The sequence below is a fragment of the Papilio polytes genome, unplaced genomic scaffold (genome assembly GCF_000836215.1).
Source record: "Papilio polytes unplaced genomic scaffold, Ppol_1.0 DF823923.1, whole genome shotgun sequence".
In the NCBI taxonomy this organism is placed as follows: domain Eukaryota; kingdom Metazoa; phylum Arthropoda; class Insecta; order Lepidoptera; family Papilionidae; genus Papilio; species Papilio polytes.
Genome location: NW_013525281.1, coordinates 3,038,933 through 3,065,927, shown reverse-complemented (window position 1 = coordinate 3,065,927; position 26,995 = coordinate 3,038,933). Strand labels below are relative to the sequence as shown.

General features: G+C 35.2%; 1 protein-coding gene across 3 annotated transcripts in view; it reads left to right on the top strand.

Moving 5' to 3' along the window:
- LOC106102480 (membralin) overlaps positions 1-26,995 on the top strand; it is a 66,650-nt gene that overhangs the window by 7,954 nt on the left and 31,701 nt on the right. For all 3 annotated transcript variants that reach the window (XM_013281978.1, XM_013281980.1, XM_013281979.1), the window contains exons 7-8: positions 1,296-1,353; positions 9,358-9,441. In XM_013281978.1, coding sequence (XP_013137432.1) covers positions 1,296-1,353; positions 9,358-9,441 — 142 coding nt within the window. The remainder of the gene's footprint in view (positions 1-1,295; positions 1,354-9,357; positions 9,442-26,995) is intronic.

Below are 26,995 nucleotides of genomic sequence, written 5' to 3'. Positions count from 1 at the left end.
AAAATAGAATTTATTAAAAATCGTATTTCGAAATATTAACACTTTATAATGGTATAGTGTAAAATTAAAAACATATAAGTGGGGGAACGATTTTTTTGAAGAGTTATGTTAAATTTCGTAAACCCAATATTCAATAGTGAACTCTTCGAATAAAAAAAAATCGATACGAAAGTCTAAATGGATGAAAGATTGTTAGAGTTTGTAACCTAAACTGCTGAACGAATCTCGATGAAATCTGCTATAGATGTGGAGGATAGTCTGGAAGAACACGTAGGCTACTTACTTTTTTTTTGGTATTCCTCGTGGACAGAGACGTGGGCAAAATCTAGTAAAGATTTAAATGTTAAACGCTAGAAAATTTAGAAAATAATAAAAAAAATAAGATCGCAGTTCGAAGTGATTGACCGATATTAATCACAAAAGCTTTAAATATGTAACTGAGGTGGTCGATCGATGCGCCATCAGCCTTATTTTACGGCCACTGTAAAAACTAACAGCTTCCCGGTGGCCGAATTACACACGGCCCATTGCTCGATGCGCGCTGCACCACGGTTCGCTGGACAACTCACTTTTTTCGCCTGTAATCCTGACGTCCATCGACGAAAATAATTCTATGCTTACGCTGCACTGAATGTTTATTACACAGGGTAGAAGGTTTATCGGAAAACTTGGATAAGCCGATTATAGAATTTCATACGTTTTTTACATGTTTTGATTTTGGTTCACCCTGTATGTGTTATTTTATTAACGGTGTTATTGTTTTGAAATTGTTTGTTTGAAAGCTTGTATGTGTTTATTGTATTTTGTTTCTTTATTCTTGTATGTGAGTTGCAAACTGACATAGGGATAGAGTCAATCAGTTTTTTTTTGTTTTTATATTAATTAGTACTTAAAATGTAGTATGAAGTGTGTTTATGATTATCGTGATCTTATGATAATTTCTATAACCTGAATTCTTCGTTATTTTGCATCGATCAATCGTTTTGACCCGACTGCATCTCAAATTCGAGCGGTATTTGCGAAAAGGTGGGGTGTTTAGTTCATCTCGAAGGCCTCTATCAATCTTTTCGCCACATCATTTGCTCCCTCCAACGCCTCGCCGCGATTGAATTTCATTAATGAATCGCTTAGTGCAGATTGAATCCATTTAAGTAACTACGATGGGTCTCGCTAAATGTTGCCTTGTCTACATGTTATTTGGACCATTCGTAAAATGACCGAGATTCTCTTAATGTATGTTTACTTAGTTCCTTATTAAAAGTTGGCAACCCTAACGCCGTTGTTTTTTTTTTCAGACGGTATCTATTTCAATGCTGCTTCGGTACGCCCACCACCAGATCTTCGTTTTCATTGGTAAGTTTTTATTTTTAACTAGCTTTTGCCCGTGAATCCGTTCGTGTGAAATTAAAAACAATAATAAAGAAAATCTAAATATAAATGAAAAAATGTAGCCTATGTTACTCATAGATAAATTACCTTTCTCATAGTGAAAGAATTTTTAAAACCGGCCCAGTAATTTTTGACCCTATTTGTTACAATCAAACAGAGTTTTTCTCTTTTTAATATTGGTATAGAAAATCTTGATGTTTCAACATTTATAGACACTTCTAGGTCAACTCGGCTAATAGTACATGTTGTTACTAATTTCTTTCTCTTTATTAGAAATAAATTGTATTTAAAATGTAATAATTTTCACAGTTACAAAATAAATTATTTGGAAAATATAGGTTGTTGAAATGAATTTCTGTGAAAAACTCTCCAGTTCTGAGCCGGCTCAGCGGCAATCTCTTTGTAATAACAATAATTGCGAATAGCGCTCGAGGCTATCCCCACCCCTTACACCCCCTGTTTGTTGCTAAAAAAATGAAAAAAAAAAGAAAGCAAAACGCAGGTTGGATTTACCTAGCGCGCGGCCCCTTGCCACTTTGATCCGTAGACAATTAGCCGGATAGAGATAATTTGTTTCTTTCCGTATTTGCACCGGTCCGCTACTTACCGCTTCAATTGGATGATTATTTTCTGTTTTATAATCTGTGTTTTTCTTTTACGAGAAAAAAAATAAAATCCTCGTTCTTTTCATTGCGTTTTTGTATGTGAAAACATCTCTTACAGTTACATAAGTTATATAATACAAATACTAGCTTTCGCTCGCGACTCCGTCCACGTGGAATTAAAGGAACAAAAGTAAGTAGCCTATGTCCAGAGTGTCCTCTACATCTATGCCAAATTTCATCGAGATTCGTTTAGCAGTTTAGGCTACAAAGTCTAGCAACCGCCAATCCTTCCATTTGAACTTTCGCATTTATAATACTAGTAAGATTAGTATTGTTAAGAACAAAATTAGTACCGTGCTGTAGAATTGGCGCAATTCTAGATTATCGGCATAAGCGTCACGTCCCTAGCTGACAGCTGTCAATGTCATCCTAAGTCCTGACGAGAAGTGTTGCTTTGAGTTTAAAGCGACAGTATCAATTAAATAAGTTGTCTAAAAGTAAGATAAGCAGCTTTTTTATTATAAAGTTGAATAAATGCTTAAAGTACTTTGTATACAATTATTGTAAAAATACACATTGATGTATCACTCTCAAGTCGGTTATATTCGATTTCGCAGAATGAACTATTCAAACGTACAATATCGGATGAGAGAAAATCTTTTCAATAGGATCCACTCGGTCTCTATGACAACACATCCCCTAACCGGAAATAATGAAAAATATTCTAACAAACAGATAATAGCTCGCGTCTTGTTTCTACTAGTGATTTAATTTTTAGAAAATTACTGTTTTCAATTATTTTTATTATCCTCTTAAAACAATTTATAGCCTTTATAGAACAACTTAGAAGGTAATCTGATGATAGTTCATGTTACGAGGATGTTGGTTATTGATAGTTCGAAGCCGTGATGTCCTCGTTTTCACGAACGGTGTTCCGTAGAAACGCGCTTTAATATTTTGTACATTCGTATGCGTTTATTCCGTATTACTAGTGATCCGATATTCGTAAGGCGTTTGGATGTTAACAAAGCTTTATATGTGAACTTTGAGCGTGTGTAGAGACCTAAGACGTTTATCGGATTATTAATAGCGATAACATTGAAGTACGATGAGAGCGTGCTGTATATATCAATATTGAGTTTCTCATCTTCGTATTGTAAATGTGTACGAGCATTATCTTGTACTAGCTAATCCCGTGCGACTTCATTCGCGTGAAATTAAAAAAAACTTTATTATTGTTTACATGTTTCAAATTCTCAATTGCAAATGTCAAAATTACCGTCATCATAATAACCTTTGCTTTCTTAATCTTGGCAGCTTGTTGTTTATGGTCACTCTCCCACGTGAAGGTTTTATTCCAATTTATCTACCCCCTAAGTTTAATAGTGTTAAGACATAAAGCCAAAAGCGTGTCATAAGTGTAGGGTTTTTTATTAAAGAAAGAATTATTTTTAAAATATGCCGTGATTATTGACATCCTACGCCACAAAGTAGTGTGTGATTACGCCTTATTATATTAGTGTAGATAAATATCTTATTGTTTACAACCTTAATGACACAATACACAATTGTAAGTAGATTTATTTTTTGTATGCAAAATAAGTTTCAATCGAACGCGATTGTATTTTCGCATCGACGATGCGTTTACAAAAGGACCGCAGCGGGTAAATGTGACAAACGAAATGAACGTTGACCCCGACGTGATTTATGTACATTATTGTCAACACATTTTAATTAAACATCCAATTAATTTTACACTGAAGTATATAAAATTTTGCCGCTCGAATAGTCAATGTTCTGTACACGGACCGTGATATTTAGCAAGCAGCGAAGAAGTATCCGAGATTTGCATACTCTCGTGTACAAAGGCCTTAGATAAGATTCTAAAAATACCTCATCACTTGAATAATAAATATCAGAATTAAATGGGCTATTCCGAAGGGATAACGAAGTGTTCGACAAAGGGGGTTTCAAGGTATTTTTATGCGAATTCTTGAGAATTCATTGTAAATGTTTTTCATTCTCAAAATAACATTCTGTGTAATTTTTTGTCGCTAATGGACGATAAGAAAAACATTCCCAATTTTCTAACGCCTTGTGTAGTTTTAAAATTTCTTTGAATTTTGATTATTTGTTTTATTAAAAAAATTGAAAGTTATTTAATTACCGAAGGTATATTGCCAATAGCAGCTAAAGTTTTGCTTAAACTAGTACTCTCTATATAAATTTATCTATGGTAGAGCCCGCTTTAGTATCTTTGCACGACAATCGTGAAGTGGGAGCAATTCCGCGTATCGTCTTATGAGTGTGGTGCCGGAGCCCCAGCTTTAATCCCTTTTCCTTCTCACACTTTTTCTTATAAGAGAAGGATGGGAAAGGAACGTGGTTTTAACGGCGGAGGAGACGCATAAGAAGGGGATATGTCCTCTTTATGAGCGTTTCCTCCGTCGATTAAGGGTAGGCAATGCATCTGCTATTGTAAATGTCTATGGGCAACAGTCGCTTCCACATTTTAGCGGATTCAGATAGTCGATTGCTCGTTTGCCACCTTATAATATAAAAGTAAATAAATATGTAAACTTAACATCGTGGTATTTGTATCTGGGGTTGATTCAAAAGAGTATGTAAGATAAATTTAGTTATTTACTTAATTCTTTATGCAATGTATAAACGGAGTTATACCTGGGCGGAACGGAGGCGGGCAATTTCCAATCTACGTTTTATTTGTCGTTGGTTCGGTTGCAAGGCTTCGTCTTGGCAAACGCTTCTTTGAGCAAATTGCGTTCACTTCCTTTGCCTTTTAACATACCGTCTCATTGCGGTGAGCTTATACGTATTACAGGAATATTATGAGAAAATTTCCAACTTGAAAAGGTTATTATTTTACGATATACCTGTGCGCTTGTGTACATATTTATGTTTATGTTATAAAAAGAAAAGATTTGTATTTTTAGACTTTTGTATGTATTGAAATAACGCTAAAATAACTAGGCTGTATGTAATAATTCTTTCACCATCTAAAAGTTACGTTATCACTAACTAACATATGTAGTTATATAATTTTATTTTTTTTAATTCATCGTGGGCAGAGTCACGAGCAACGGTTAGTGTTTATTATTTTTATTTATAAGATATTATCAATAGTGTTTTTGTAAGTTATTGATGTCATGCTTCATTCTAATATTATAATTGCGAAAGTTTGGATAGATGGGTAGATGTTACTAAGTATCTCCAAAACGGTTTAACGCATCGCGCTGAAATTTGGCCCATATGTAGAACATAGTGATTTTTAAATTCCGCGCGGACGGGGTCGTAAGCCAAGGGTAGTGTAATTCCCTTGCTATTAGTATCAATATGTCTAAAACATTTATTTATTATTACCACTCAATATTTTTACAAACTCTCAAAATACTTCGAAGAATTTATTGAGCGTGGGTTTCAAAAATCCTTTAAGTATCTAATTTGCAAAATTTCTCTCCGGTAAGGCGATTTGCGATGTAATTTGTTCAATTATTTCGCTCTCAAATAGAGTGTAATCTTTCATAGCGGAGGTATTGGAAGGTATGAAGGCGAAAAGGAAAATGAGCCGATAATGAAGCGTGGAAGTTGGTAATAATAGATGTTTGAATGCTTGGTTTGTTATACATGTTTTGACGACAGTATTGTTAGTATTAATTTTTTTTTTCAAATGAAATCTTACTTCTTAGTAATCTATACTTATATTTTAGAGAGAAAAGATCTAAAGAAATAACGAAAAAAACTACTGGGCCGATTTCATAAATTCTTTCACCATTAAAAAGCTACGTTATCAGTGTGTGACATAGGGTATATTTTTTAATTTAACGTCGGCGAAATCGCGAGCAATAATAAGAAAGTTTAGATGGATGAATGTTTGTTACTATATGTATCCAGAACGGCTCAACGGATCACGCTGAAATTTAGCATCGATGTAAAACATAGTCTAGAAGAACTAATAACTAGACTAACGAAGAAAGAATATTCATCTAATGGTGCGTGGACAGCGTCGCGGGCGACAGCGAGTATTCTTACAATTAACATATCTATCCACAATGTCTTTTTACGAACTCTAAGATAGCACACAATTAATGCAGAATGGATTTAAAAACTTTTGACTTAGGTCTAATTCAACAATTTTAATGTGAGAAATACACGTAGAACCCCAGAGTATAATTATGTAAAAATATGTGGCAGCCTATTTTATTTTTTGCCTCTTTTAATTCTATGGTATTCTCGATGGCAAACGTTATAAGAAGGTATCAAAGCGAAGGGGAAAATAATGATTTGGTATTCAAAGAAATATAACGTGTTCTCGGTACAATATAAAATCAGAGTTTGTTATTGCTATATTAAGTAGCAAATAATCGCGAAGTAATACTTTAAGAACCTGAGGGTGCGTCTATTATGTAAGTGTTTTTATTGTTGCTTTGCTTTGCGTTGCTTTATTTGTTACCTTACCTGGGAAAATTTGCTACGTTTAAAGGTTCAAAGTGTATGAGATTATTGTGTAATATGAGTATATTTTTATATTTGAAACTTTTATGTAAGCCTGGATGTCTTGAGAAATAGCACATTCATTTTTGTACATTTCGTAATTTCAAACTAAATTATTTGGTAATCAAAAACTAACTAAAACCGGTCTAGATTAGATTATTTCTTCTCTGAATGAATTCCCTGGTTATATTTCGTATTTAATTTTTAAAATTGCTAGATTTGTTTTATATTTTGTATATAAGAAAAGGGCAATTTATGAATATTTCCCTTGTAAAGTAGATTTTATATAAACAGTACGGAAGAGGTTAATTTTTCTTGTCAAGTCTCATGTTTCTATCTAATTAGGGCGCGGCAGCCGGTTCAGTCTCTAACAACCTCTTCGCTTGATGCCACTTACCTGCTCACTCCATTGTTCCCAGCGTTAAGAGTACCGGCTTGCTTCAAGAATAATTTGCTCACTTTGATTCCATTATAAAAACAAACGGGGCACTTTTAAGTAAATGTCTTTCATTGTAAAGTCATCGGTTAGTGATATATCATACATAATCTATCTATCTATACATATAATAAAGTTGGAGTGTCTGTTTGTAATATCAAAAGAAAAATTTTAGATTTCGGGAAGATGATGTATTTGCGTTGCTAGTAACGAAAATCGCATTTTTTTTTGTCTGTCTGTCCGTAAGTCACGTTTGTTACGGGTATATTCCTAAACGGCTGGGCCGATTTCGACCGGAATTTCACTGATGGGTAGCTGATATAGACGGGTATATAATAAGCTACTTTTTTTTATCTTAATATCGCGTAGACGAAGTTGCGGGCAACAGCTAGTTATAACATAGATATAAAGTTTATGTATGCGTTGTTTGTTAAAATCTTCTTGCATGATGTTTAATATCGCAGACGCACCGATATTTTACAGCGATATGAATCCGCGCAGTAAATCGTAGAAAGAATCTGCGACGGGGGAAAGCGACTCCGGAATTAATTTCGAATGATGAACGATGAGCGATGACGTTGCAATTTACAATTTTTCACCTTTATCTGCTTCGTTGATTCGTATTAATAGATTTTATTTGTGCGTCGTACAATTAACATATTGATTAGAAGCTGTTGCTCGCGACTTCGGCCGAGAGTTTTAAAAAAATAGCCTATGTTACTCACAGATAAATTAGTGAGTTATTTCAATACATCCAAAAATACAAAGATACAAATCTTTCCTCTTTATAATATTGGTATAGATATCAGAAATATTAGATTGAATTTATAAGTCATACTGGTATGATTTAGAATATACCGGGTTAAATGTGAAGAGGCGCATATGCATATAATAATAAACAAGTTTTTAGTGCTACGTAAAAATGGTGTTTAGGCGCAAAATTAAAAATGCTGTATAAATCTATCCTGTTGCTATTTTATCAAATATTTATTCAGTTTGGCATCAAAAACTTGACAGACAGAGTAGGCCGACACATAGTGGTTACGAAAGTGAAATGCGAGGGATAATCCCGGCGTACGCAAACACGGCCGTAAAGCCTGCTGGACGGTACACCGTGCACGTGAACTGTGCTAACGATAAGACGATAAAACCTTTATCTTATTACGAATACGCTGCCTCCGAACTCTCGCCGATAGAAAGCCTCCGACGACTTTCACGATCCGATTTAACTCATTTTTATAGACCCTTTTTTTCATTTAGTTGCAAACAGCATCCGTATTTTCTGAAATAAGTTTAGACCGGACTAATGCACGCAAACTTCTCCGGTATAGAATGGAGGTTAGGAACATTTTTCTATCAAATACTCTAACCATAATTGTCAACAAATTTTTGGCATCGAATACCTTGCAGGCCCTATTAGACTTGTAGTTATAATAATAATTATAATAGCCTCCATTCAGATTAATTAATTTACAATGTTAGTTTTTAATTATTGAATTACAAACATACATTACATGTCATTAATTATCTGTTCGTCCGTTACCAACATAGGCCTCTTCCATCTTCCTCCTTTCTTTTTGTTGTCGTCCTGGTCCAAGTATGTCCCGCTACTAGCATCTACCCATCTTTTAATTGGGAAAACCAATTCCTTTTGCCACTTTTAGGATACCAAAAATTAATTGTTTTAGATAAATTTGTAGTTACAACAGATTAATTTTTATACCGTGTTTTCTAAGCTATATACTTATCTATACGTTAAAAGTATCCGTTGTCGGATCGTAAAGAATGATCCGACGTCTAGTGCGACACCATTACTCCTTGCCGCATGAAAAATTCATATAACAGCCGTTAGATCGCGTTAAAGCTCGGAGAACGCCCGCGCACTGCTCTAGGGGGCCCTAAGATCAGCTTATAGCATTCTGTTACATCATATACATGTATTTTTATGTTATTTGATAGTCGCTTTGCTTCATTTATGACGTCAAATTTAACCTCGATTGGTGATTATCATCGTAAGTTATTTTCTCGGTATTATACATATTTTAAACGTAATTCGATTTAAAACTCACATTTGTGTGATTTTCAAATTAGTAGTGCGCATTTTTCTTGAAATTAGTGACTACTTACTTACTTTTTTTGTTCATATTTAAGGTAAAGAAAATATGAATCCGTCTAAAAATTCTTTTATCGAATTGAAACAAAAGCTTTGTTTGAATTTATGATAATGCCTCGGTGTCTTGTTTACAATATACCTAATTTTATATTCACTTTCAAAACATTGTTATAATTTTATTGAATTAATTTACTATTTTTTTAAAGCTTGAACGTATATGAAAAGGCTGCGATTACTTTTCGATTATCAGGACTTTTAAACTTAAAGCTGTCAGTGTGTTGATTGCGTATGTTTTGTTCTAGTGGATCTGCTGCAAATGCTGGAGTTCAACGTAGCAGTGTCGTTCCCGGCGGCTCCCCTCCTCACAGTCATATTGGCGTTAGTCGGTAAGTGATTACTTAATTGTTAAGCTTAACAAGCTTCAATTAAATCGATAATAATACAAATCGGAATGTTTTAATCGTTGTATATGCAAGCAACAGAAGACAAGCGTAAAGTGGGAGGAATTCCGCGTTTCGTCTGACGAGTGTGGTGACGGAGGCCTAATTTTAGCGTCCCTTTTCTGTTCCACCCTTTACTTGTGAGGAGGGGATGGGAAGGAAAAGTAGATTTGACGGTGGCGGAGACGCATAGGACGAGAAAATATCCTCTTTATGTACGTCTCCTCTTCCGTCGATTAAGGGTAGGCAATGCATCTGCAACTGCGGATGTCTATGGCACAAAATTAGATATTATACTCGTAAGACACGACAAGATTCTAACGCACTTCAACTACTACCGAATGTGTCTGTTACCGACATATCCGAAGGTCTTTGAGCTAAGTCTGAATGAGCAGCTCTCAAACACGCCGCGAAGTGACGGCACAGCTTCTCGCCTTGAAGTGCTCTTGTGGCTTTTGCAGTCGCAATCTCGTAATGCGATCCGTTTTAACTTTGTATTTCCTTTTGGGAAAGACTAACGGTAGGCTGACTTGGATATTTGATATTAGTATTGATAACGGTAAACATTACATTACAAACAAAAATTTATATTTGTTCTTCATGTGTACAATACTGTCATGGAGTCACGATAGGCGTTTTACGGTTATATCACGCAATCACACAATCACATCAACACAACTAACTTTTACCTAGATGGATAGAGATAAAAATATTAATCTTACTTCTTACTAATATTATAAATGCGAAAGTTTAGATGGATGGATGGATGGATGTTTGTTAGCGTTTGTAGCCTAAACGGCTGAACGGATCTCCATGAAATTTGGCACAGGTTTAGAGCATAGTCTGGAAGAACACATAGGCTACTTTTTTGTGTTCACTCGATCATTCTGCAACGGTTCAACATATCTTATTGAAATTTGGCACAGATATAAAACAAAGTCTGGAGTACATATGAGATAACTTTCATCCCAGAGAAATATCCGGTTCCCGAGGGATTACCGACGGAGCTTTTTGTAATTTATATAGTTCGTATGTTTTCTAATACCACGCAGACGAAGTCGCGGGCAACAGCTTGTTGATAAATAAATTTAAATGTTGAGTATCAAACTCAAAAGTATTTGAAGCGGTATTATCATTTTGTCGTTTTGACTTCTGTCAAGTTTTGTAAAAAAAAAAAACTAAATGGCATAGTTCGGGTGAAAATGACAGATTTCAGAATTTATTATTTCTGGACAATTTTCTAAGTTTGTAGTTATTTATTTTCCTTAAATTTCTAATAGAGATTACGAATATAAGGATTTTCCTTGTCTAATATCATGATTCCTTTATTTTTATAATATCGCACGTAACAAATATAAAGAAACAATATCCCTTACGTTATGTCTCATTCAAACAGTTGTGTTTGAACGAAATTCAATTACATTTATAAGCGAAAATATTACATTTCAAACAATAATATGATTTGTAGTTTCATTACGTAGTTGTGCAAACATTTGTATTACTGTGAATGTAACTGATTCCGATATTGTATTAGTTTTTGTTGGAGATTTCCTTGCGAATGTTATAATGTAATATGTACGTTGTTGTTATAGTGTGTATACGAATTATATACTCAACGTTAGAAAGTAGTACACTTTTAAAGTAATTTCAGTAAAAAAATCCTAAAAGCATTAATTCTGGTGATGTATTTGCTACTCCACGAGTATTTAATACCCTACCGATAAAAGATAGAAAGAAATTAGTAGAAAACGTCCTTTTATTTCAATGAGTTAGATTTAGATAGTTAGTTTTCATGAAGATTGTTTTTTGACGATGTTCCGTCCCACTTGATGTTATTCGCTCTTTATTAGTCAGTCTTATTTGTGGCGATCTTTATCTCGATATCGATAATTTGGCGCGTCTTCATTGAAACGTTAGTAGGTCGGTCGATTCAACAAGTCGGGTGCGGCGCCTGTTGCTCGTTGGGGGGATAGTGGGGTATGGGTAATTGGGGGGGGGGAGCCTGTTGCGCCGAGCAGACGCCGACGGCGCCCACTCCACCAAGCACTCCTTCTTGCGCTCATGTTCAACAAATACTTTCGACCCATATAAAATTTGTGCGGTTCAATAGCCGGAACGAGTTCTTTTTTGCTTGCTGAACGTGGAAGTTTCCTCGTTGAATGTCCTATAATTAATGCTCTACTTTATTTTATAATGACAATTCAATGACTAGGTTCTTTCTGTATTTGAAAACTTTTGCTTGCTACAGCAACAGTTGGGCTATACGAGCGGAGGGACTATTGTAACTATTTCACGGTACCAAAGACGTTACATAAGTGTGACTTATTAAGGATACCAATGAATTTGGCAAAAACATGTTTTTCTCGCAGGTTTCTCTAATTGGAATCGTTACGTCTTTAAGAAATATTTTAACAATAGTACGAAGAACGTCACATAGAAGATATTTTTCCGAAACCAACCTAATTGGAGAGATGTTTACTCATTTTCCGTACCGACAATTTGCTATTTTGTCCATCGACAATGGTGTATTTTCAATGGAAGACGATCAGTGATGTCAATGTGTTGAGGTTACACGTGTTTTTCGTGTTATTGGGGGCACTTGATTTTATTGCTCTTATTTTTCCGTTTGAGATGTTCAACCTGTTTGAATTTACAAGGAGCTTATAGCGTCGTTGTTATTTCTCAGAAGAGTCTCCAATTAGTCTGTATCAGTACAAAATATTCTTTTGCAAACATGTTTTTACTAGTTCTTATAAAAATACATAAATTTCTATTCATGTACATAATATACCTATGCTTGTAAATATGTTATGTTAGTGCGTAGGCATTATGGTTTACATAAATCGAGGTGACCTAATCTTTCTTAAGCTCCCAGCATTCCTTAATCATCGATTATTTTTGTTACAAGAGAGCAAATAATATAAAACTGTATTAACGACTATAACAGACTCATTAAAAAATAATAATTTGTATAGATTTTTGACTATAGAGGTATAAAACTCATGTCACACAGTAGCTTAGGAATAAATGGTAGACAGAAGAATTAAAGATAGGGTTGAGGTATCTTGGAACAAATAATTTTTCGTTGTCCCAAAATATGAAATTTCTGTATGTGTCCGATGTACATGTCTTGGATATTTTAAATGTAAATAATAGTAAGAGTTGTTTGTGCATGGTTTCAAATATTTGTGATACCGGTATGTAAGTTGGCGATCAATTTGCAGTGGTAGTTTGTGACGATGTCATCTAGTTGAGCAGTAAACTCGCAGTACAAATTGCAGTTCGCCTGACTCAATTATTGTTACGACCCGGCTCGGAAATTCTAATCTTGAAGTTGGGCACGTGTGTGCCCGCCGCCCGCCGCCCGCCGCCCGCCGCCCGCATTGCATATCGTCTGATTAATATCGCCGGAGTCGCGACGCTTTCTACGGCTTCCAACTTACCAATTCAAATTTGCGCTCTATTTTGTGTACTGCTTTCAAAATTTACTAACTTCTGCGTATTTTGTGTGTTTATATGATGTTTACCCACATACATGTGAGCTAGGCTGAACCAAAGGTAAATTTTATTAAAATACCCGATAGTTTAAAAATATTTGATGAGTGTACTGATTATCTGAATATTTATTTATTCACTACCTATTTAATTCATATTTATTAACGGAAAAAAAATTAAAAACTTGAAACGATTTTTATTTTAGAATTAGAATTTTAGATAAGTTTTTATCAGTTTTCTATTTTGGTGGAGGATTACGATTTTTCGTTTTCAATCTGCTCACAAACGATACTATCTTGATTTCCCGCCATTCATTCTGAAAAATGTCTACAGGAGAGATTACTTTCAATCCGTTCCCCGGCTGAGAGAAGTTCGGCATGTTTAATAACTTCTATTATCTATCTGCGTCTACGTCAGACTGGTGACATTTAATTATACCATCAGATTAAAATTTCCCATTCAGTTTTAAAATTAAAATCCTTTTTCAAGATTTTTATATGGTAGCTCTACTCAATTACTCCACAAAATGTCTTATAAAAACAAAAGATAGGTATATCTTACGCTAGTGCTTCCTTGGAATTACGATGTTGATGTTAATGACTATAAAAAGTTAAAATAGTCTGGGATATATCCCGTCCCACGTCTCGTATATTTACAGTCATTAATTTATACCTTAGGCTTAAAATGAAATCTAAATCGAGCCGATGAAATCCCGAGAATCTAGCTTTGAACGCTTAATAGAATTCGACTTGATTTTTAAAATCTGCACGCATTCAGATCAGGGTCGAAATTTTTTCCAAATGAAAACGTTACCGGGGATATAAAAGCACATCGGACTTCGGACTTATTTCGGTCGTCATGTTTTTGTTTGGCGTCGCGTAGCATCACGTTCTACGAGCACGTAGGCCGCGTACTCTGAATACTAATAGATAGTGGAGGCTAGGCGCCGCTCGAGTCGCGTCCGAAAATTGGATTCACACAGCACACAGCGTGCGCCGTATTAACGTTGAAACAATGCCCAATCAAACTGTATGCACCCCGCACTAAATTCGATTCATACAAACGGATCCTAATTGTTTATTTTTTTCATTGTTTCCGGTTAGATTTGTTGTGCCGTTGAATAGAATGAAGTCACATTTTAGATTTTTTATATTACGTTAAGTATGACAAGAAATTGCTATTAACACTTGTCTACTTTATCATATGTTTCTTGTTTCGTAGTATAGTACGTAGCGATGTAGATACGTAGCATGCGTAGCAAACCGATATGGTTTTGTAACAAATCTTTAATTGAATACTTAACTTCGTGTAATGTTATAGAATTACGATTTTATTTGAATGCGCCGGATTCAGGTTGTACTGTATAATAAGGTATCTCGGACGCGCGTGACGAATTATAATCCATCGGTGCTAGTAATCCCGGCGCAATGGTGCGCGGCATGAATCGGCCGTGTTTGTGCTATGCACCGCACGTTGCTCGCCCATCGGTATTAGCTAGCGGTGAAACGACCCAATTTAAAGTGTTACACCTTTATATCGATACGTCCTTGTACGAATTTCAAACATTAATTCGTATTCTCTTCAAAACTTAAAAGAAACGTAAATATGTCAATTTTTAGAGCAGACACTTCTAAATTTAGATGGAGATTTAATTGAAAGAGAATTTTTTGGTAAACATTCGCCATATTGTCGTGATTGGTTATTAATTTGCGAAATATCTGTAGATTGTAGTAGCGTGGCGAAGCTCTTAAGCCCGACAAGCGAAGGCCGAGCGACAATGGAGGCGAGCGTCCGTGGATTACTGCCCTCTCCCCCTCAGGTGTACCTCCTTTACAAATGGGGATTTAATTTGCCGTATCCGTAAATACAATAGGCGAAAATTCGTTTGTAGAGAGTAGGTGGAGGCTCCTCTCGCCTCGCCCGCCTCTGTCGCCGCGATGGAGGGTCAAAGCTTTTAATAACCACACTTTTCAGTTTACTGCTTTAAGTGAATATGGTACAAAATTTTACGTATTCTTTTTGGAAAGTCGCAATCCTGTTTCGTTTTAGTCATAAGTTGCTATTGAAATGTATTTTCAAACCTTTCATATTATTGTCTCGTTTCAAATTTAACATTTTTCATTATTGGTTTAGTATATAGTACTAAATCTTAATCTTATTAATGATAAATGCGAAAGTTTGGCTGGATGGATGTTTAATAGAGTTTACCAAACTGCTAACCGAACTCGATGTAGAGCATAGTCTGGAAGAACACATTGCCTACTATTTTTTTTAACTCTACGCTAACGGAGTCACGTGCAACTGCTAGTAAGCACATAAAGATTGTCAACCGTATAACATAAGGTTAATTTGTTTACTCTTGGTACATCTAACCTCTACCATAATACATCGAAGTCTACATGCTCGTAGTTTACCTTATCATTCTTTTATTATTCATTCTTTAAATGTGTCTAAACCAGTTAAGCATACCTTTGTCAATGTTGTTTTTTATATAATATTTTTTCCATACAACGTTACTTTTAATCATGTCCTTGTCAGACCTCAAAAGCCGCATCTCTACGGCTTTAATTTGACTGAAGTATTTGTACTACCACTCAAATACTCAATAACGTATTAATTCCAGGTTAAGTTTATAAAACGTGACTCAAGAAATGTCAACCCTCTCATTTCTATATTGACTCTATCGATTTTCTGGCCATCGTTGTTGACACAAAAGATGTGGATACTTATCGTTTTTTTATTTCCTCTTAGACGCACCGATTCCCGTGTAATGCTAGTTTTCCACAAAGGCAAAAAAGAAATGCAGTGCAGTAGGATAGCGCAGTACACCCTATCATAACGGTACTGGTACTTCCGTGTGTTTATAAAGAATACTCTACTGTCCTACTGTAACATTGTTCAGCCCTCGTGTGAAGCTAGCATAAGTGAAACAATAGATGGGACGTCAGCCGGCACACGAGACGCCGATGACGCCGCATTAAAATGAAATCCATACGGGGGTGATTGATGAGAGCCGCAAACACACCGCCACGCCCGGCCCATTCAATTTACTGTCACCATACCCATACAGAGCAGTTTCATAATTTAGTTTTTCGCTTTTGGAATATCTTTAAATAATCTTTAATGTTACATAATTACGACATAAAATTCAGTAAAATAAAAACACGCTGCCGCATTGAATGTATTTCCTTCTCTTATAGTGATTTTAATTTAACATGAAATCTAAGCGATTGTTTCTGAATTCGTAAGTTATTATTATCGTAGAGTCCTAGCCTTGTAGTAGTGCAAAACGGTATTGAAAGGGTAAAGGTGATTATACATACATTTTGTCTTTTGTGTATTGTAATTATTGTTATCAACATGAAATGTATGCATCACTTACATTGCAACGTTTTACATAATGCAGGCATCATTTTCGTGCCGATATGTCAGTGCGTCACTCGAGCAGCGGTCATTTGTCCGTCCAAACTCTCTCACAAAGACACATCTTGTGTTACTACACGTTGTGAAACGTATTACTGCCATTTTACTCAATCATTTTAAATCATTATTGACAAGCAAGGATTAAATAAAATCTAATTAAACCCGTCGCCACTCCGAATAAAAATATGTGTTGAATATCTTCGTCTCCAAAATCTATGGGTTTAGGCAAAAGAGCTAGTGGTCACAATAGTATGTAGAAATGGAAATATACACAGCAAAAAAAACATAACCTCCCTGAGTAATGGTTAAAGAACGTCGATAATAATAAAAAAAAAATTAGTATGTCGGCAGCTTCCAGGGTAATATTTTCTTGGATTTATAATAAAGATGTTGTTTCATAGAATATTATATTTTTATAGCGCTCTGTACGATCTAATTATATTTCAATGATTTACCTCAAAGGAGCCCTGCGCTTCGTGGTAACCCTACATTGTATTTACAGAGTCTTCCCCGAAGCATTGTATAAAGCTAGAAAATTAGCTGGAGTGTTTTCTTATTGCAAGCTCTGAAACGTAATTTCGAGTGACTCCACGCTTAGCTTGTGTTCAGTTATTTTCTTTTTAAAGATTTGCTTTATTGTTTTTAGAGACAGCAATTTTGTACTGGGTTTTAGCTATTTGTTTTCCCTTTATATGTTGGAACGCGGTAATATTTATGCTTTCGTTTACATAGAAGTTTTAATATAGATATTGGTGGATATTTCGATACAATATGAATTTAAAAAATAAACGAACAGCTATATCAACAATACTTGTTAACTACTTTAAAACAAACAAATACTATGGCAACTACGTAAAGATATCGAACGTTCCTCGGTGACGACTAAAAATGTACTGAGCTACTTCGGGACTGAGGGACTGAGAGGTTGAGGGCCAGAGTTTGTTAGAGACTAAGGACTGCGCCACTCCTTGTCAAGTCTTTTATAAAACTACCCCCATACTGTTCCTTCCGTTTCCTAATATTTTCGGACAATATCTTATTCTAACTTTTGCCTATATAAATCCTGCACGTTCACACTGCAAGAAGAGAAATGTTAAGACCTAACAATATCTGGCAGCTAGTTACAAGTTAATGTTCGAGACTTGAGTCTGTAATATTTGTTCAATAATTTACCGAAGCTTTGCGAACTTTCTTTCGTTTGATTCATCTATCGCCTGCTGATAGTTTGAAAGTGCACTGAGTGCCACTGATACTTTTATTATTTCCTCGCAAAGTCCGTCTACTTTTAAGTTTGTTTTCAATAATAAAATTTGTTCCTAACTGATTCTATACAATAGTTGTGTATACGTTTCAATTCATATTACATTTATTGCGTACTATTAAACTTGAAGTTTGTTCAGTGTCGGTGACGCAGAGGTTAAGCTTTTAAACTTATAATTGCAGGTCTTTCTCTGATGTCTGCCATGTAAAAATCTCCTTTTTTGACATTTTAATTTCATATGGACGAATATAGAATTTCATCTGACGTTCTTACTATGACGAAAACAACGAAATGCAACTTGGATTTATCTGCGAAGAAATTAAAAAAATATGTGCGAAGTCAACCCGCACTGGATCAGCGTGGTTGACTAAAGCCTAGTCACGCATTACATATGGTAAGTTCCTATCTCGGTTGGAATTAATAAGAGCTGATGACACACATTCAAGGTGGAGATAATTTATCTAGACTTTCTAAAAACTAGTATTGGTAACTTACAACTACAACAAACATACTCGTACTTTCCAAGGTAACTTAACTGTATACGTAAACTGACTATATTGTTTTACTTTTTTTCTAACATGAAACTATTTCGGGAATTAGATAAGGGCGTCGCTCAGACTACGTTATTAGTTAGAAAAGTAAGTTGGTACTTTTCTTTACTTCTTGATTGGAAATATTACAAAGCCTTTTAACTCGTTTTAAAATATACAAACTTAAAATAGATTGAAATCTAAATCTAGACAACCACTAGTTATCCAGTATTTATTGATGCATGTTGGTAGTTAGCAGAAAAAAATCGAGACTAAAGTAAATAAACCATCTAGTTACATATGAAATTGTAAACTGTAAAGTTTGGGCTTTTTGCTGGTTTCCAATATTCGAATCTACTTTGCTGTTTTTGAGTTCGAACTTCGCTTATAAATGGCGTTTAAAAAAAATCTGTGTCACATACTTTTAATCTATTACGTGAAAAGCAATTCTTGCATATTTCAAGAAATATTATAAGTTAGATTTCTTACCCAGCACAATATTGTAACAAAATATGCGCAAACACTAGCTTCTGCCAACGACTTCGTTCACGTGAAATTAAAAAAAAACACAAGTAAAGTAGCCTATGTGTTCTTCCAGATTATCCCCTGCATCTTAGCCAAATTTCAACGAGATCCGTTCAACAGTTTAGGCTGCAAACTTTAATAAACATCCATCTAAATTAGTAAAATAAAAAAATTAGTAAGATAGTACATAACTACAGAATTAAAATAACTTTCTATGGACAGTTCCAATCTTTTTCAATAAATATGTCAACGAGCGAAAGCGGTCTGACATCGAGCTAGATCCAATACCGCAGGACATCCCACATACGAGTTTAATGATTCATTTCGAAGTTTGCGAAGAGCGGACGCTAAGCGGTGTTCGCCCTCGAGGTGTAATTAGTTCGCGATCGCGCGGCGTCCGGCGGACTGGCGCAAGTCAAACACAAGAGCGGGCGCCGCTGCCGACATACACGACGCCCCCGGTGCAACGGATACTTGTCCGACTATCATGTATTCTCTAATATGAAAAACCCTCCCTTAGTTGCTATTTTGGGAAGGTCGTTAAATACAATTCTCTAAAATAAAATTGGCCATAAAATTTTTAGTGGTTTAAAATCATGATACCAGCACAATATTGCGATCTTACGGAGTAGTCATTTTATGATCGTTTTGAAATCAGTCGAATATTGGTTTCCGAAATCTTTCAGTAAATGTCTCCGGACATACCTTGTGAAGTTTCGTACTAAAGTAAAGTTAAAGTTATGAAGAGTTAAGTAATAAAATTTATTTCGTTTCGTTGGAGAGATTCTGTTTATTTAACGGTTTAACATGTTATTATATTTTTGTACCAATAAATGAAAGGGTCAGTCATTATGTTTATGTATAAAGTACAGAGCCTTTTAAATAATTGCACACTAATAACTAGTTTACTGGGTAACCAGTAACAAGTTTGTAGTGTCGCATGCTCGATTATAATTGCATTATTTCTTCCCCTATTGCCTTGTAAATATTTCGTTACTCCCATCGAACGTCATTTATCGTTCAAAGACTAATTGAGGTATCGAAGAATTAAGTCAGTTTGTGTAAATTGTCAACATCCGGCGGGCCCGAGCGCACCTCGCCCGGACAAGTTTTGATTGTATCAAGGTGTGTTCATATTGATGCCGTCATGTAACCACACATTAAAACTGTTACTGTTTATTCTGATATCTGATGTGATCTCATATCGGATGGAAACTGAACAAATTGGTGTAAATAAAACGTAGAGAATATTGATGCACAAAATACCAATATAATTGAACTAAACTTAGTTGTACCTATAAAGGCTTTTTTTGAATTAATTCCTAGTATAGTATATTTTTTTAAAGTTCCCAACTCTTCTAAATAATTTGGACAATTTATAAGAACTATGGTTGTTGCAGTAGCGTTACTTTATGACTTTAATGATACGTTTATTAAGTTTGTGGTCACATTATTAAATTTTTTATTTGTATTTTTCATTGGATACAATCAGACGTCGGTGTATCGTGGCTTTAAATCGATTCGGGCGGTATTGCTTGCACTCGGCTCCCCAGTGGCCACTGGAGTTGTATTTCATTTTCAAATGCCTAATGAACTTTGACTCTGTCACATAATTTATTTTTTACCTTCTATTCTGTCTGTTGGGATTTCGATGTCGATGGAAAATGTTTTAATAATGTGATGAATTATACAAAATGTAGTATGCGTCCTATCTAACAAGGTATAACAAACGATCTGGATGATTGTATGATTTAAAGAGGACATTTTCTTTCTTACTTGGAAAGTTTTTTTTTATAACATAAGGTGGCAAACGAGCAAGCGGCCACCTGAATCCGTCAAAATGCCGAAGCGACCGCTGCCCATAGACATCCGCAATGCTTACCCATATCCGACGGAGGAGGAGACGCGCATAAAGAGGATATTTCCCCTTCCTATGCATCTCCTCCACTGTCAAATCCACTTGCCCTTCCCATTCTCTCCTTATGAGAAAAAGGTGGTAAGGAGTAAGGGACTTAAATTAGGCCTCCAGTACCACACTCATCAGACGAAACACGGAATGGCTTCCATTTCACGACTGTCTTCTGTGTGGTCGTGGTATTATACCGGGCGTGCCGGCCCATTCGTGCTAAATTGTTAAAGCGGGCACTACCAGTGTAAAAAACTGTTTTTGTTACAGTTACGTTTACACTACGCTAGTTTTGCGTGTTCAGTCAGTTTTACCTAAAAAAAATCAAAGAATTTTTGCTTATTTAAATGTTTTTGAAATATGGAGGTTACTTTCACAAATATATCTTGTAAGATTATACAACTTCTTGCGTTAGTATTGTATGTTTTATCAATAAGAGTAGACTGTACCTTGATATGTCTCCATTTCACAAGGCGTCGTCTCCGGCGATATATGAATATACGTTTCTCTGTACGTTTGTAGCATATCTATTTCCACGTCGGATGGCGTTCAATTGCACGTGGCCGGAGTGCACATTCTCGAGAATGGCCTCGCTCCTCCCTGCCCCCCACCTATCCACACAACACTCACCTCTCTATGAACCGTACTTGACGTTTCAAATATAATATACCTTCGGTCGGTCATATTTTCACAACATTTTTCCAATACAATTAATGTGAACACAAATTTATGTACAGTAGAACCTCGACAAGTTAAAGTCCAAGGGAAACACAAAATGTTTTTGTTATAGAGGTTTTAAGTTATCAAGGGTCTATGTTATAGAGGTTTTGGGCTCTGATGGGTAGGGAACATATTATTTTTTGAAGTTATAGAGGTTTTTAAGTTACCGAGGTTTGAGTTATCAAGGTTCTACTGTATTAACTAACTAATATTATCTTGCAATCAAACCGGATTATTATCACTACAGATAAACTGCACATTATACGCTGAATTCAGAAGTTGCATTTGATGTTATTTTATTTATTTCCTTCTTTAAAACATTTACTACTTATTATCTTACTAATATTATAAATGCAAAAGTTTATATGGATGGATACACGTTTGATAGAATTTGTAGCCTAAACTGATGAACGGATTACGATAAAATTTGGGTGGAGAGGATAGTCTGGAAGAACACAAAGGCTATTTTTGTTTTAATTTCACACGGACGGAGTCGAGGGCGATAGTTAGTTACTAAATACAGTAGCAATGCTGTAATTATTAATCGGATAAAATGCTCATTGATTGAGTTGCAAATTAATTGCACGGATGTAAACATTCCGATGTGAAAAGTATGCGAACAATTTAATACCAACATACGTCAGATATCGTATGTTGGAAAATATATGGATTGTATATATTTATGAAATTATAATTTAATGCTTTATCTCAATCAAAATTAAGACCACAATTAATGTAACTTGTGAAAAATGACTGTTATTTTTTCTTGTCACGCTGTTATATGGGGAATTTAAATGTAACCCAATAATTTTTGTATAGAATATAAAATATTCGAAAACCTGTATTTCTTTTGCCACGGTCGCTGGAAGTGTTGGTTATTGAATTAGCGACGGATTTTGCTTTTTTCCGATGGCAAAGCAAAAAGCTAGTGCTGTCGTCTGTCGGTGAATCAATTACGTTAGGTTGAAGCGTCGCGACGTGCTGACGGTAATTCTATCTGATGGTAAATGTTGATTCGACCGCGGGCACTGATGGTAGCTTCCATTACATATTTTTCACTCGATGACATACAAATTCTGTGTTATCAGATTTTTCCACCACTATAATCGACTTCATACTCATATTAAATGAGAATGTTTGAATATATTTGCCACAAATGTAGGATTTTCTTAATTAAGCGTGGATGACATCACGAGCATAAGTTAGTTAAAAATAGCAACGGTTTTTCGAACTCGATGAGAAATCAGATGTTTTACGTTTATGATTATTTTATAAATTTGCCGTTATGGTATGTGTTTATAGTTGACCATTTTTAATATAAATATTTACCATTATTTTAAATAAAAAGTTTTATTTCATTGGTAGACGTTTGTGTACATTTTATTAAACTTATCACAGCAATCGGTTGACTTCGTTACTTGATAGTAATCCGCTTGGTTTTGGTTTGGAATCGGAAACAGATTCGACGAGCGCCAAACGGATTATCGAAATTAACCTCTTCAGTTGCGAAAATCATTGACTTCTCTTCCAATCGAATGCCAGGGGCGGATCCGATACTAAAATATGTTTGATTGAATTTTATTGAGTTTGTTTTAATCGATAAATTCCAGAAAGTTGACTTTCATAAAAAAACGTTTTTAGAAATCTGAAAATGGCGGATACCTCAAGTATATTTCGGTTATTTTATTAAAGACTAGCTTTCGCCCGCGTCTCCGTTCGCGTGGAATAAAAAAACAAAAGTGAGTAGCGTACATGTTCTTCCAGACTGTCCTCTACATCCATAGCTAATTTCATCCAAATCCGTGCATCCGTTTAGGCTACAAACTCTGACAAACATCTATCCATCCTTCTTAACTTTCGCATTTATAATATTATTATTAGTATGATTAGTATGATTATTGAACGATCGGTTGCTTGAAAAATTATATTTCCCTATATAAATGTTTTCAGTAACTTTATTTATTATAGATACGTAGCGTTTGTTAATACGTAAACTAGCTTGAGTCAAATCTGAGCTGCCGTGGATCATTGATAATAGGTTTAGAGTTAATCTGATGAAGACGGGCGTTACACAATGGGCTTTATTAGGATGTATGCGCCCGTTACGATACAAATTGGCGATGCGTCGCCGTATTTGTGGCCACTGCACCCTCTACGCGATGCGTGTAAATGACTTACCCGATCTAGACAGTAAATTGATTTTGACTTGTTAATTTTATGAAAACCAATTCTACTATCTAACACATTTGTATTACAAAGTAATCTTTATAATACATTTATTTAATTGACAATACTAATATTATAAATGTAAAAGTTTAGATGGATGGATGGATGGATGGATGGATGGATGGATGGATGGATGGATGGATGTTACAGTATAGCCTAAACGACTGAACGAATTTCGATGAAAGTTTGTATAATTGTAGAGGATAGCTTTTGTTTTTTTTTAATTCCATGCAAACGGAGTTGCGGGTGAAAGCTAGAAATACATATTAAGACTATAAATAAGGAATAATATTGAATCAAATATATTCATTACCTTATTGACTTACTAGTTGGCTTTTAGAAACAAATTATGTATGTAAACACTAGCTTTCGCCGACAACTCTGTCTGCGTGGAATTAAAAAAAAGACAAAAGCAAGTAGCCTATGTGTTCTTACAGACTGTCCTCTGTATCATTGCGAAATTGCATCGAGCTCCGTTCAGCTGTTCAGGCTACAAACTTTAACATCCATCCATACATCCAAACTATCTTATTTATAATGTTAGTAAGATTAGAAGTATAATAATAAACTAGTAAATTTAAGTATGTTTAAGTGTTTAAGTATTTATTTAAGTATGTTTTATTATTATCTACTTACTGCGTTGGCGCAGCGACCCAAAGTGGGTCTTGGCCTCCGACACGAGAGAGCGTCAGCGTCGTCTGTCCTGCGTCGTCGCCTGCCAGTCGATCGACTCTCTCTCTCTCTCTCTCTCTCTCTTCCCCTCTCTCTCTTATATTATTATATAAGTATTCTATATTAGTACGTATATAAAAGTATTTTTATTTTATTTTACTTATTTATAAATGCCAGCTAGACGGAGACAAAATACTTTTAAAAAGGAAAACTAGTAAATTCTATTTCGCTTATTTGACTAGCTTTTAGATATCAACATGAGGTAAAACTGAAGTCATTAGTTCAGAGTTAATCCCAACATAAATTAAACTTATTATATTTGGCTTCCTAAACACGGGAACGCTTTGAGTGCGTAACTAGTTTTCCGAGTATTTGAACAAAATTCCTAACTCCCTCCTCCCAGCTCACGAATTCCCTTTTTCAATTAACTGCCTTGTACCGTATTTCACGTGGCATTATTTGTATATTACTGTAATAAATACGTTGTAGAATTTATATTGTAAATGTAACTTATTTTTTGGATTTGGAAACTAGAATACAATAAGCTTTTTCAAAACATTTTTATATTTCAATTAAATTATTTTGTTGTAATGAGTAGATTTTATTTTATTGACTTCTAAATTATAAAGAAGGACGATTTGTGCGATTGGATTTTTGTATATATTGAGATAACTCATAAACTACTGGGCCGATTTTAAAAATTCTTACACCCCTAAAATGCTATGTTACCAGTGAATAACATAGGCTATTTTTTTTTTAACTTTACGCGGTCGATTTTTTTTTATGTTTGTTAAGCTAACGCTTAACCGCGATCCCACCTGAAGAAAGTGATGATGCATTCGAAAGATGGTACGCGAAGTCATGAGCAACAGCTAGTGTTTTATAATTGATAATTTGTTTCGTCATTCTGTAGACTATGTTCTTTTCTCAAGCAGTCCAGTAGCCGGTTTAGTTTACACTTGATAACTTTTTGATTATATCGTTCAGGTCACGCTACGGTTTAATTTTACGACTTCAAGTCATTGTATCACTCCCTTACGATCTGGATCATTAAGTGGGTAAATGGTTAATGAAAATAGAATGAGCACTAAACATCGGAGCGGAATTTCGCCAGTCACCTAGCCGTCGTTAAATGTTGTTATCGCCGGCGATTAAGTGACAAAACAACTCGGCTGGATGACTGAGGAGGGAGAGGGGTAAGCGAGGGGTTATCGTGGGGGAGGGGGCGTGCGAATAATAATCTCAGTTTACGACGGCAGCCGAGTGAATCAATAAAAACACTAATAATGCACAGGCGTAATCCGGATCGTGCAACGTCGCGATTACTGGCACTAACGAGCTCGTAAAACTGATATACAATGCACGATCCAGGCTTGCTTGGTCCAGCGCAAGCGCAGCTGAATGGCATGACCAGTAAGACTAGAACGCTTCCTACAGCATAAAAAACATTATTTACTCGCAAAAATTTATCGTAAACTTCGAATTAATACAAAAATAAATTTTAATGATTTAAAATGGATATTTAATTGAAACTATCTATTTACCGAAATTGAGTCAAGCTATCCGTCTTTTAGTGGCCGTCAATCAATTTTTTAATGCAATCATAAATATTTTTTTATTTAAAACATCAAGAAGCGTAGGTAGTAGCGTTTGCAGTAAGGAACCCTAAAATGGCACAGTGTATCCATTATTCTCAATTTACGCCAGGTTGAAGGAAGCGCGGCCGTCGGCGGACGCGGCGGGTGTCCCCCTTGATTAAACCCCGGGAAGTAAGAAGTAACAATTTGTGTGCATTTCTCCGGAGCTAGGCCCCTCCTGGATTGCTCTCCAGCTTACTGCTCTAACGCTTACAAACTTTATTATTGTTTTTATTTTGCCTCCCATCTTTCTACAGTAATGATGTTAAACTGTTGTTTAATTATTAAATATGCGAGAATAAAACGTGATTGAGATGAAAATTATAACTGGCCCATATGTTTTATTCGGTAATGTGTAAACAAGGAGAAATAAAGTGATTTTGCAAATAAATACATTCGTTTGTCGAATTGCTTTATATGTACACTATTATTCGATTAAACGGCGAATTTAATCTATATTTATGAAATAGTAAAATAAATCTAAAAAAAATTAAACAGCAGTTTTTAATCTGAAAATAAAAAAGTTATTTTTTCAGTAGCACTGTATAAAATATCGGTTGTTTTTACTATGTCCAATCGATTCCGTGTTGGGGACGTATTGCAACGGTGGCGATGACGGACCTCCCACAGTCCACTGGCTGTCGGTGACACGCTCGCCTGCGTAAACCCATCGGCGCCTGACGGACTGTGCCCGACTCTTGTCGTGCAGTTTTTATGCAAATCTCCCGTTATATCACTCTTTCAAGTTTATTTTACATGCACTGTAAATGTTGATGTCAATAACGTAGATGAGTTTGCGCAAGTTTTGTCTTCTTATTGCTGTTTGAAATTTTCACTATATTCGCCATACCAAATAATTTTTTTAGAAAGTTTAATAGATTTGAATAACTTTTAATGTTTAATTACATTTGGGGTTTACTGGAATTTATGTTTACAGTTTGTCCCTCAGACGTCTTCATCTAGTTATTATAAGAAATTAATACAATACAAAAATTTTCTTAGTTAAACATTAAAAATGATACTTGTATTTTGCCTAATAATGGTATGAGACATATTGGCAATGATCCTACAATGATTTAGCATAGCATTGCGAGCGAGGCTCGTT